General features: G+C 49.6%; 6 protein-coding genes across 6 annotated transcripts; 2 read left to right on the forward strand and 4 right to left on the reverse strand.

The window, feature by feature from the left end:
• Positions 1-709: 709 nt before the first annotated feature.
• Positions 710-1,144, forward strand: Pdw03_4785 (O-methyltransferase, family 2; the record flags this gene model as incomplete). The annotated part of the gene is made up of 1 exon (XM_014675324.1): positions 710-1,144. The coding sequence occupies one exon, from the start codon at positions 710-712 to the stop codon at positions 1,142-1,144; it is 435 nt and encodes a 144-aa protein (XP_014530810.1).
• Positions 1,145-2,843: 1,699 nt separating this feature from the next.
• Positions 2,844-3,674, reverse strand: Pdw03_4786 (Amino acid transporter, putative; the record flags this gene model as incomplete). The annotated part of the gene is made up of 1 exon (XM_066100835.1): positions 2,844-3,674. One exon carries the CDS (start codon positions 3,672-3,674, stop codon positions 2,844-2,846), a length of 831 nt encoding a protein of 276 aa, XP_065956235.1.
• A 55-nt stretch (positions 3,675-3,729) lies between these two features.
• On the reverse strand, positions 3,730-4,487 carry Pdw03_4787 (Amino acid transporter, transmembrane; the record flags this gene model as incomplete). Its single annotated transcript, XM_066100836.1, has 4 exons — positions 3,730-3,980; positions 4,051-4,166; positions 4,229-4,337; positions 4,394-4,487. 4 exons carry the CDS (start codon positions 4,485-4,487, stop codon positions 3,730-3,732), a joined length of 570 nt encoding a protein of 189 aa, XP_065956236.1.
• Positions 4,488-5,714: 1,227 nt separating this feature from the next.
• On the forward strand, positions 5,715-6,026 carry Pdw03_4788 (Serine protein kinase, putative; the record flags this gene model as incomplete). Its single annotated transcript, XM_014675322.1, has 1 exon — positions 5,715-6,026. One exon carries the CDS (start codon positions 5,715-5,717, stop codon positions 6,024-6,026), a length of 312 nt encoding a protein of 103 aa, XP_014530808.1.
• A 733-nt stretch (positions 6,027-6,759) lies between these two features.
• Pdw03_4789 (General amidase, putative) lies at positions 6,760-8,637 on the reverse strand (the record flags this gene model as incomplete). The annotated part of the gene is made up of 4 exons (XM_066100837.1): positions 6,760-6,914; positions 6,974-8,267; positions 8,328-8,411; positions 8,476-8,637. The coding sequence occupies 4 exons, from the start codon at positions 8,635-8,637 to the stop codon at positions 6,760-6,762; spliced, it is 1,695 nt and encodes a 564-aa protein (XP_065956237.1).
• A 286-nt stretch (positions 8,638-8,923) lies between these two features.
• Pdw03_4790 (General amidase, putative) lies at positions 8,924-9,889 on the reverse strand (the record flags this gene model as incomplete). The annotated part of the gene is made up of 3 exons (XM_014675321.2): positions 8,924-9,338; positions 9,396-9,710; positions 9,774-9,889. The coding sequence occupies 3 exons, from the start codon at positions 9,887-9,889 to the stop codon at positions 8,924-8,926; spliced, it is 846 nt and encodes a 281-aa protein (XP_014530807.2).
• Between the last annotated feature and the right edge of the window lie 893 nt (positions 9,890-10,782).

Consider the following 10,782-nt stretch of genomic DNA (forward strand, 5'->3'; position numbering starts at 1 on the left):
ACCTTTCTCTTGTTAGCTGCATCGCTCCAGCATAAAAGGATTTTGCTACTGTTGAGTTTATCGTGGCTAGTGAGTTTGATCGTCGATTCGTATAACCCTGTCAAAAGAGACACGAGTGTCACTAAGCTTGAGTACAAAAGGCTCCAGTATTTATTTAGACACTTGGACTTGAACATTAGTCGACAAACTAGTTTGTGCTGGATGTTGAGATGACAAGAATCAAAATCAGTCACTGTTTTTAGTGCAGATTGTCTTTACGTCATTCTACACCATCTCATAGATGTACCCTGCAGAGTATGTCCAGTCAAGCGTGTGGGCGAAAATGAGAGGCAAAAGAATCAAAATCACACTATGCACCAAGTATAGCGAGATTATAAGACCAGACCTATTGGAAATACTAACACCGGCTGTCAGAGAAGATCTGAAGTGCCCTCACTGATGTCGAGATACAATTTTTGCGATTTCCAATTTGACTGGGCGGTGCACTGCATTCCGTGATACCCTATTTGCAAGAAGAAGAAAGCGGGGATCAGTTCTTAAAGACCAGAGGATCGCAATATCAAACATTTAGCTCCGTGACCAAAAGACAGCTACACCGATCGCTAATTCATCTTCCTGTTTATCTCCAACTTCCAGCCTGAAGATGCCATCCTCCCAGATTTACCCAGTCTATAAAGTCAGATTGAGACTTTCAATCGAAGACCTAGACATGCCCATACCACGATATCACACTTTACTCTTCGTCCAGACAGACGCTCAGGGTCTAGGTAGTGGCATCAAGCACCACGTTACGGGTGACGTTGTGACAGACATGCACTACGAGTCAGCAAAATACGAAAACCCCGAGACGGACGAGAACTTCTTCTCGACGGATCTCCTTGGGCATACCAGAGCTCTCAACTATCCCAAGAACTGGAACGATCTTCTTCAGTCTATCCCAGCGCCACCGAAGCAGAAGGCTTTCAACCAAGTGACGATGAAGACGGAGCCCGTCAAGAGCTGGGATCCTCTGACGTTCTACGAGCCTGGAGAGCCTCGTCGGCCATTAATTCAATGTACGGAGTGGATTGAGGACCAGGCAATCCCGATTTTGATTAATGCGGGCCTGATTCAGTGGAGGCATGAGTGTATCGCTGGTGCGTAATGTTGGAGAGATTGCCTAGTATCCACGCTGCTGATTCAAAGGAGAGCACATCTTTTTTACTTTTGATATAATTCAAGCTCCCTTTCAGCAACTAGTTTAACACAGTGACTGGATTGTTTCCAATTTGAATTTCCAGTTGAGCAAATGTGACAAATCTCAAGGTATCCATACAGAGACCAGTGGACTTACTTGCCGTCTCGGTAGATGATTGACAATATCCAGTCGAGTCAAAGTTGTAGTGACTTTTAAACTGTAGACGGTATCGATGCTCGTGAAAATGATATCTTGACTATCTGACCTACCAAACAGGGTATCAGATGGTGCTTGGTTGAGATCGAACACATCAACGACCACGGGACTTGCCCTCATCAAACACTGGCGATTTCCGTTATGGATCCCTCTAGTGCGGCTTTAGCCACTCCAGCACCTCCCGATTGACAAAATAGGACTCTCAAGACAAAGAGGAGTTCTGGAAGTCAATTCACGAATGAACGACCATGTATATAGAAGGGCATCCCAGGTGGGATGGCGTATTCCAAAATGCCACCGACGCTACCGAGACCTGGGAAAAATCAAGCAGACATTCTTTTGTTGCCTCATGCAGAATAGTGATATACCGAATCCCAGTCAACCACAAGCAGAAACCTTTTCTCAATCCTCAAACAATTTTACCTCAACAGGACAAGCACTCAACCCAACTGAACATGGATCATGAGAAGCGCTTTTCGCACAAAGCCGCGCCCTGGTCTCAGCCCGACGTCTCTATCCATGAAAACTGACGTGGAAGTCAACCTCCTGAACTGTCTAGCACGACACTCAGTTGCCATGAACGTGCTTGTCTCTTACTCAGGTGCATTCCACGATACAAGCCCGAGAAACAGTTTCGTCGAGGAACGATGCCAACATGGTGGATTATCCTGCTGTGATACTACGCGGCCGCCCCTCAACGGGCTCCCGGCATACTTCAAGAAAAACACACACAAGGCCGCAAAGCTAGGCGGAATGGATAGGCCCTTTTAACACGCGCATGTGGTGGAGATTCGGTCCTTTGATTGGATCATTGCCACGCCACCTTCAATACGGCCTGTTGGTTTGTTGATAGGGGCTACCCATGTTTGGAAGGCCAGTTGGTCGAGAAAGGGGTTTACTGTATTTTGAAGCGGCTGATTTGTGGGGTTGATGGATGCCATTGCGTTTTTTGGTGAGGGAGAAGATGGAGGTGGAGTGGAGGGGGATTTGGAAGAGAGTCAAAGTGAGGGTTGTCAGGATTTTTACTTCTTCTGGCTTTCCTAAGAGTCTGATCGAGAATTAACCGTTTGTTGGATATTCAAATGCTTTGATATTCCTGACAGGGTTAGAGTGGCTGCATGGCACTCTTCGGTCATAAACTGGAAGCATTCTTCTATATTCCGTGATTAAAATGTCTCAGTAGTGTCGAATAACGCGTCGAGCGCTAGTCTAGCAGTTTTTTTGCGGTGATTTTGCAGTGCGCGAAGATACAATAAAACATTCCATCCCTCACAGGGACTCTACAAAGACATGATAGACCGAAGCCCTGGATTTCCGCCGGCCAGTGATATTCCAGTTCCTTTCCTTTTTCTTTAGAAGTGCCCTGCTGGCTTTGCAGCGTCATCAAACATTACAATCGCATCAAATCGCTCATCTGGTCATAAAATAAAAGCTACTCAGTGATCTCCCCTTAGATAGCCATGTTGGCACACGTAAAGGCAGGTGTGACATCTCCCGCGTAGTCAGCAATGATCGCCTCCACGGCTGCATACATCCCAGGACCTAGCAAGAACAGTCCAACTATCAGGATGAAAACATTGAGCACCGTCATGGCAGTCCTCCCCAGACCGCGGAAAAGGGCTCCCCGGTTCAATTGCCAGTATGCAAGGGCGAAATAGATGAACCCAAAGAACGAATCAAAGGCCGCACTCAGCAGGGAAAGGAAATCACCCATGCTGGGAATGATCTCTGCGAAAACAAACCCAAGGATCCAGATCACGACCATGATGATCCCCCAAACGCCCCATCCAATCACGGTGTGGCTGTGGGAATGTCGAGACTTGCCGAGGATGCGAGTGTAGAGGAACTTCCCAGTCACGTTGGCGTAGATTGCACCAATAATCAGGGTAGGGACGATCACGAAGCCGAATGACGCTTTCTTGTCCGAGACGATTCCCAGACTGCCAAAGGCTGGGGCTGTAGAATATTGGCCTAGGAAATGGAATCCGATGGTGGAAGGGACGATGAAGAGGATGGCAGAGATCACTGCGAGAACGGCCAGTGCTTTGGGGAAATCTTGTGGTCTTTCCATCTCGGAGATGAAGGTTGGGAACAAAATTTGGGGGACCCAGATAAAGGTGATATTCATCACAGCGTTCATGCAAGCAACCCACGTGGTACCTGGTAAGGGGAAGGCATAGGTTTTCACGGGTCCTTCAGTCGGGTAGTTGCCGCTGTTTCCGTAGAAAGGGGCTTTCTCGATACCGGCGAAAATGAGGAAAAGGAGGATTGCAATACCCATGGAGGCGGCTGTGGGATGGTCAGTCAGAGCCAATGGACGGCTGGAGAGAACTCCGCTACTTGCATGAAAACATGGACATGAGGCTAACATGGTGCAAGGTCCGTGGGATAGACATGATGACTCCCATCAGGGCCACAATGATTGAGAAGACAGCCGTGCACAATGAGTGGTCCGAGAGGGTATTCAGAACCTTGGCGCCGGTCAAGACGTGAAATCCGATGAGAAGAATATTGTTCGCAAGCATCATGAATGCGGAGAAGATGTAGGCAGTTTTGCTCTGTCCAAATACATGATATCCAAAGTCGCCTTTCGGTAAGTAGCCTGTTAGCTTTCATTGCCCGTAGAAACCAGGAGTCTCGGACCGTTGAAGACGCACAGATATCCATGATATGAGGATGCTTCATGATATACTTATGCATCGTGATGGACGTGACCCAGAATAGGAGTCCGCAAAGGACCATCGTAATGATCCCTGGAACCCATCCGAGAACACTGAGTGAGACACCCCTGTCAGCGTCGTCGCAACCCGACATTTGAAGGAACCGATCACTCACGAGAGAGACCACGATTGTGCCATAATAGCCAGACAAACCTGCTCACCGGCAAGCAAGCAGGCCGTCTTCTGCCATGTCATCGTCCGAAGCTTGATCTCATGGGCATGGTCTGAACGAAAGGATCCTGTCAGCTGGCTTCGACATTTACCACAGCGCAATCCATACCTGCGGCTACCAGAGCAGTGATGGTGTCAAAAGAGTCTGTTCCATCGGATTCCGTGCCCAGCACATAGCCCAGTTCCTTGTCTTCCTTGGACATGTTGGGGATGGATTTAGAAGGTCAGTCTAACTAGTCGACTCCAGAGCTGTAGAAGGGATTGGCGGAGGCCGCATTATAAAACCAGTAAGAAACAGATTACACGTGGATTCGACGCTTATTTGTTTTTTTTTTGGCTTGTCACTTGTTTCCCGTTTGCCTTAGCGTTGACATGGGATCGTGGACGCCAGTCCAAACCCGGCAAAAGCGCAGCGATTGCGCCATAATTAAGAGCATCGCGAGATTGATTTTTGGTCTGATCGCGGGTTAGCCGCAATGCTTGTTAGCCATTGTGTCTGGGCCAATTTACACTCCGCACATTCTTTCCCGTCGTGACGAGAGGAAGGCAGATCGACTATGGTCTAGTCGATGGGGGTCCATCGGGTCTTAACCCGAAAGATCCTCAACATGCCTCATGCAAGGTAAAGGTAGACTAAAAGCCGATTCTAACGTCACCGAGGAATTGAGGGAACTGGGTTTGTTTCCCGAGTCAATAGATCGGGGGATCTGGGGGAGCTAGAGTCAAATGACTTCAATCGGTGCTTGAGCACCATCGGCCACCGAGTCGAGGTGATAGTCACTACCCAAGGGTGGTCTACTAAATTCCAAAAAAAAAAAAACATGAAAGTAGGATTGCTAGATTCTCTACCATAAGAAACAGTTAAAAATGAACAACGCCATCTTCATAGACCTCAAGGTAAGGGGATAAACGAGTTTAAAGAAATGTAAAGAGTGCTATGGATGCACTCTGACGGAGCTAACCCGGCGCGAATGAGATGTAGGGCGCACTATGACGCGTGTTCCGCAACAACATCCGAATCTCAACAACCATAAAGGTATACCCCGGAGGCCTTGCCCAAAGCCCGTTGGGAATTACTGTCCAGTTTCTCCCGAGTTTGGGTCTTCCCCAATCCTGCAACTCGTACAAGATAGGTGGTTCGGCACCACTTGGACAACGATGCATTTATCGCAGCCATGAGTACCTCGTCTCCTCCCACTCCACCAGCAAAGTCAATGGATGTCGAGTAGAGATTCCAAACTATCACCTTACCCTGTGAGTGGGTGGAGGATTACCGCCCAGGGGGGTATCATCCAGTCGTTCTCGGTGACCTCTTCAAGTGCCAGTACAAGGTCATCCGGAAGCTTGGCGAGGGTTCCTACTCAACGGTGTGGCTCGCCCGTGACCTGAACAAACTTCAGTTTCTCCATTTTCTGCCCACGATAGGATAGATGATTGTTACTTATGTCCTCCAAAGAAACAGTAGATATGTCGCCCTGAAGATCCTAGTCTCGAAACTCCTAGGATCGACCACCGAGCTACGAACCTTGCGCCACATCACCGAAGTCGCACCAGTCGAAGGAACCCGATATATCACACAACTGCTAGACGAGTTCGAACACCACGGGCCTAATGGCGTCCACCAGGGCCTGGGATTTGAGCCTATGGGGTCGAGTGTGAATACAATGGTCGAGGAGCTGATCTACGACGTAAGTGGCAAGAACGCTGCGCTGGGGATGGCCGAGACGACCCCTACACCGTGATGCCGTTCGTGAACATGCGCCAGCTCTGACGGACATAGACCTGGACTAGTGAACAAGCTAAGGTATCGTATTCGAAGCAATTCCTCGATGAAGCGGAGGAAGAGAAATTATGGATTGTAGCGAGGATATTAAAATACGAGATTCGTCGGGCCTGCTTCCTGCCCTTACGGCTAGTGAATTGGAATCAAATGGCAATTCGGAGAAAGGCCATGTCTTTGTAGACTTTGTCGATAGCGCCTACGAAAGAGGAACCTCCCACCTATACCCTAGTCGAGATCGCGACGGCATCTAATCCGTAAAATTACACCACATCCATTGCTTAAGCCTGCAAATAGCATGATAGCGCTAGGCAAGGACCGCCTCCTAACGTCGAATGCCTTTGTAACCATGTTGGACATACTGTCACGAGGATCTCAGCGTCTTCTATCATACTAGGATGCTATAGCGATTAAGGAGCGCTCGAGTTTTTTACTCTTTTTATGAATTGGTTAGGGGCTACAGGGCCCCTAGTTTAGTTTTAAAAACGACCTCTAAAGCTACTGATTGGTCGAGTTGATTGATTTTCCCAAAACAACGAATCAGCCATGTGCGAGAGCCGACAGCCGACGAGTGGCTATTTCCCTGGCAGATTTCTTACCACATCTGGCTCTCGAAGATTTTCGTAGGATGCTGAGCTCCAACTTTTGATCGTTTCCATGACTTTGTCATGTTGTTCTGCACAGATTAATGCAAGCTATAACTTCGCACTGGTCGAGCTCCCGCCCTGCACAGCCCGATCAACAATCTCCATTGCCCGGAAGAGCTGGTAATCGTGCTGCTTGGGGGTGACGACCTGCACACTGAGAGGTGACCCAAGGTAGACCCGACGGTCAATCGTTTTCTCATCCCCTGTAGATGGAACAATTAGCAAAAGATCATCTGTGAGTCAAGTGTCAATTTCGACTTACAAAGCTGACGATTAGCCTTATCCCAGCTTCCCAACACAGGTGCCTCCATCTCCCGGCCAATCTCAAGATCGGATTCTGTAAATGAGCGGACAGGAACCGAGCCAGCCGGGTAGTCTAGCAGCACAAAGGTCGAGGTGTACCCAACGGCATTGTAGCGGTCGATCTCTGGGACCGGGTGTGGCGCCACAGGGCAAATAATGGCGTCGACGCGTCGGGCACCGGCTGAACGGGGTGAGGACAACGCCCATATCTTCATCATCCCCTTCTCAATTTCGGCCCGCCGAGCCTGCAGCGCCGCCATTTGAACTACCGTCAAGGCCTTGCCGCGCTTCATTCGGCCCTGCAGCCACGGAATGAGGTCATCGTCCATGCTCTCGATAAGGTCAAGCATGTGGGACCCATCATCGACGCCCATGAGCCGGCCAGCAAGCGCCTGGCATTTAGGTAGGACCGGTGGAAGTGGACTCTCAACGACATCAACGCCGGGTATACGGCGGAGGCTGTTCGCGACTTCGGTCAAGATCCGGGTGATCGGGGGTAGAGGTGTGACGAGACCATCCGTTTTGAGAACACCGATAGTGAAGTTGCATGATGGAGCAAGAGAAAGCGGAACTGATGGTGCCAACCATGCGCCGGGAATGCAATCTTCGCCGAATAGCTCTGCGCGAGGGACAATCTCCGCCATGATGGCGTTGATATCCGCAACAGAGCGAGCTAACGGACCAGCTACTGCTTGCAGCCCTATCCGGCCCTTGCCTTCAATCTGGCCTCTCTGTTGATCTCCAAATGGCACGCGTCCATTACTTGGCTTGAAGCTATAGATACCTTGGCACATGGCCGGTATACGGATGCTACCGCCAATATCTGTGCCAAAGCCGATCATGGACCCGCTCATGGCGATCAACGCGCCCTCCCCGCCAGTGCTTCCGCCAGCAGTCCATATACGGTTGAGAGGGTTTAACGTGCGTCCGAAGAGATGGTTGCAACTGTCTAACGTTGCGAGCGTTTGTGGTATGTTTGTTTTCGCAATCACTACAGCGCCTAGAGACTGCAGCAGGTCTACCAGCGGGGCATTTGCTTCTGCGGGGTTGAATGCCAGGGCAGACAATCCGATGCTAAAGTCCACACCCATAATATTAAATGTGTCCTTTACTGAAACTGGGAGTCCATGCAAGGGGCCGATCGGTGTACCCGTGCGCTGCAGGTGGTCGTCCAGCTCCCGGGCTTGTTGCAAGGCGCGGTCGAAGAGGGGCTCAGTTAAATATCGGGTGAGTTGGTGAGCGATGGCTGCTCTCTGCGATATACCGTATATCTGAGTGACTTAATCGGAATATCGGCTAACATGCGAGCGCACCTTGCAAAACCCTCGCACCACGTCCTCGGCTTTCAACCGACCCCTCTGCCATCTCCGCCACAAGGCCCCGCACATTGTATATCTCTGTAATTTTCAATTCTTTGGATGTAAGTAAGCCACAAGTCCGTGGAATTTCCATCACTCTGACTTCTCGGTAACTTGTTGGGCCAGCGGTAATCGACTCGGAAATTGAGAGCATCCCCTCAGAGAAAACGTGTGTGGGTAGCCGCCATTCGGTCGGAATGGCTGCAGCAAGCTCAGCTTGCTTGCGCTGGGCCACTGCCACATATCGGGGCTCCTGGGAGGCCATGTTGGACATGGCAATGGGAAATATATGGAGGTGGGGAAAGGTGGCTTTGAATGCGGGAGAGGTGTGGAGAACATCCGCCTTGGCCCAGAAGTGACCGGCGCCTGTACCCGAGATCTCCTACGGAAGATGCGTACATGTTCACTTTTTGATGTACTCTCCTTGCAAATTTATGGTTCTTTTTCCGATCGTAATTCTGATGAGTTTCAATTCGAGGATTGGTTACTGCATTGATCAAGTTACTCCGTAGTTTGACCTTCGGTGTCAACAGGAAATCGAAATCAAAAGTTTAGATTTTCCCTTTAAGCATAGCTCCACCATCTGTCGCAATGACCGCTCCATTCAAATGACTGGACGCCCTAGACCCGAGAAAGACAACCAAACCAGCGATATCCTCAGGTTTGCCAAGCCGACCATTCGGTGAGCACTCCTCGAGCTGCTTCATGCCGCCTTGTGACTCGATAAGTTCACTAGACATCTTCGAGGGGTAGAATCCTGGCGCAATAGTGTTGGTCAAGACATTTCGTGGCCCAAGCTCAACAGCCAAGTTCTTCGCCAGATGGATAACAGCCGCCTTGGAAGCGGAGTAAGATGGTATGGCGCTTTCACCAACTGTGCCAACCTCAATGCCTGCCACAGAGGCGGTGATAATGACACGGGATGGGTCCGTTCTGGTTGCCTTTGCTGTGAGGAGAGGGGTGAATCTAGGCCGGTGTGAGAATCGTGTTTCATCCCCAGGTTCAGGCAGATTCGGAACTTACTTCTGGACCGTGTAGAACACACTCTTTACATTCAAATCCATCACCTTAGAGAACATCTTCTCGGGATGGGTATCAAACTTCTCCATCCACATAGCGCCAGCGTTGGCAAAGAGAATATCAACCCGGTCTGTGGTCTCGGCCACCTGAGCCACAAGTCGGTCTAGCTCTTTCATATCTGAGCTATCAGCTGGTACAGAGATAGCTTGCGCACCGGGCCGCTTGTTGGGGATGGCATTGAGAGCTGCGACTGCTTCGTCACAGGCTGCCTTCTTGCGGGAGGTGATGTAAACTTTGGAGCACCCGGCTTGTAGAAGACTGCAGATGTGTAAGAGTATTTCAGTGAGGGATGCTCCAAGCTGAATATAAAGAGATACATACCCTGATGCCGCATGAAGTCCTAGTCCCCGAGAACCGCCTGTTACGACGGCGACCTTGCCCTCGAGGGAAAAGATGCTGGAGAAGTTGGAGAGTTTGATTTGCTCGTCCACCGACATCATAGAATAGAGTTTAATCAAAACCGATGGGGATAAAGAGTGGAAGAAAAGCAGACTTCTGGTTCCCTGGCCTGGTGTGTTTGGATGAGCCGAGCTGAACAAGGCCTGTTGACTCTTCCTAAAAGTCGACCCCGCTTTGGTAAACTAAGGGATTGGTAATCAAGTTAGGATGGTGGACAGGAGTCTTTGAATTTTGTTGTTTTTGATAATCTAATTGGCAATGCTTCCCTGAAGTGAGCGGAGGTGGCCATACCGAGCAAAGTCTGGAGCAAATGTGTATGTAGTATACTACCTAGGTTGTTATGTTGTATAAGCTTGATGTAAATGTCTTTTCTAGGCATCCAGCTCCATACAAATTCTAGAAGATGACACGTAAGATAAAATTTCATGTTCGTCGGAACCCCGAGTCTTCTCGTCATATCGAGTGCTAGCAAGAAGGCAAAGATTGACGACCAAAGGACGCCTGTGGCAAGCCAAACTCTCGATCCAGGTTTTTCATGCTTAGAAATAGAATATTGAGACAAAGGTCAAGCGCATGAATGCTTAGCCTAAGCCATGACAGTAACATCAACCGTTTGAGCGCTCTTCACATGATCAAGAGACTCTGTCCAGGCATCGTGGACCCATTGAGCAAGGCTGCCATTTGTACGAACCCCGGTAGCCTTCATGACTCACACTTGGCGCTCAATCTCGACGAATTCCACCCCGGCTGCCTGCGACCAAAGAGCCCCATTCTGCTTTGCCAACATTTGCGGGGGGTAGTGGAAGACGCTTTCTTTGAGTATTCCAATGCATGTTGTACTAGCCAAGACAGCTATGGTGCAAACGGTATGGATAGGGTGTAGAAAGGCAGTTTTGAATAGATAGGGTCGAGGTCACTGCTCGGTTGCTCA

This window comes from Penicillium digitatum, chromosome 1 (assembly GCF_016767815.1).
Source record: "Penicillium digitatum chromosome 1, complete sequence".
NCBI classification, from domain to species: domain Eukaryota; kingdom Fungi; phylum Ascomycota; class Eurotiomycetes; order Eurotiales; family Aspergillaceae; genus Penicillium; species Penicillium digitatum.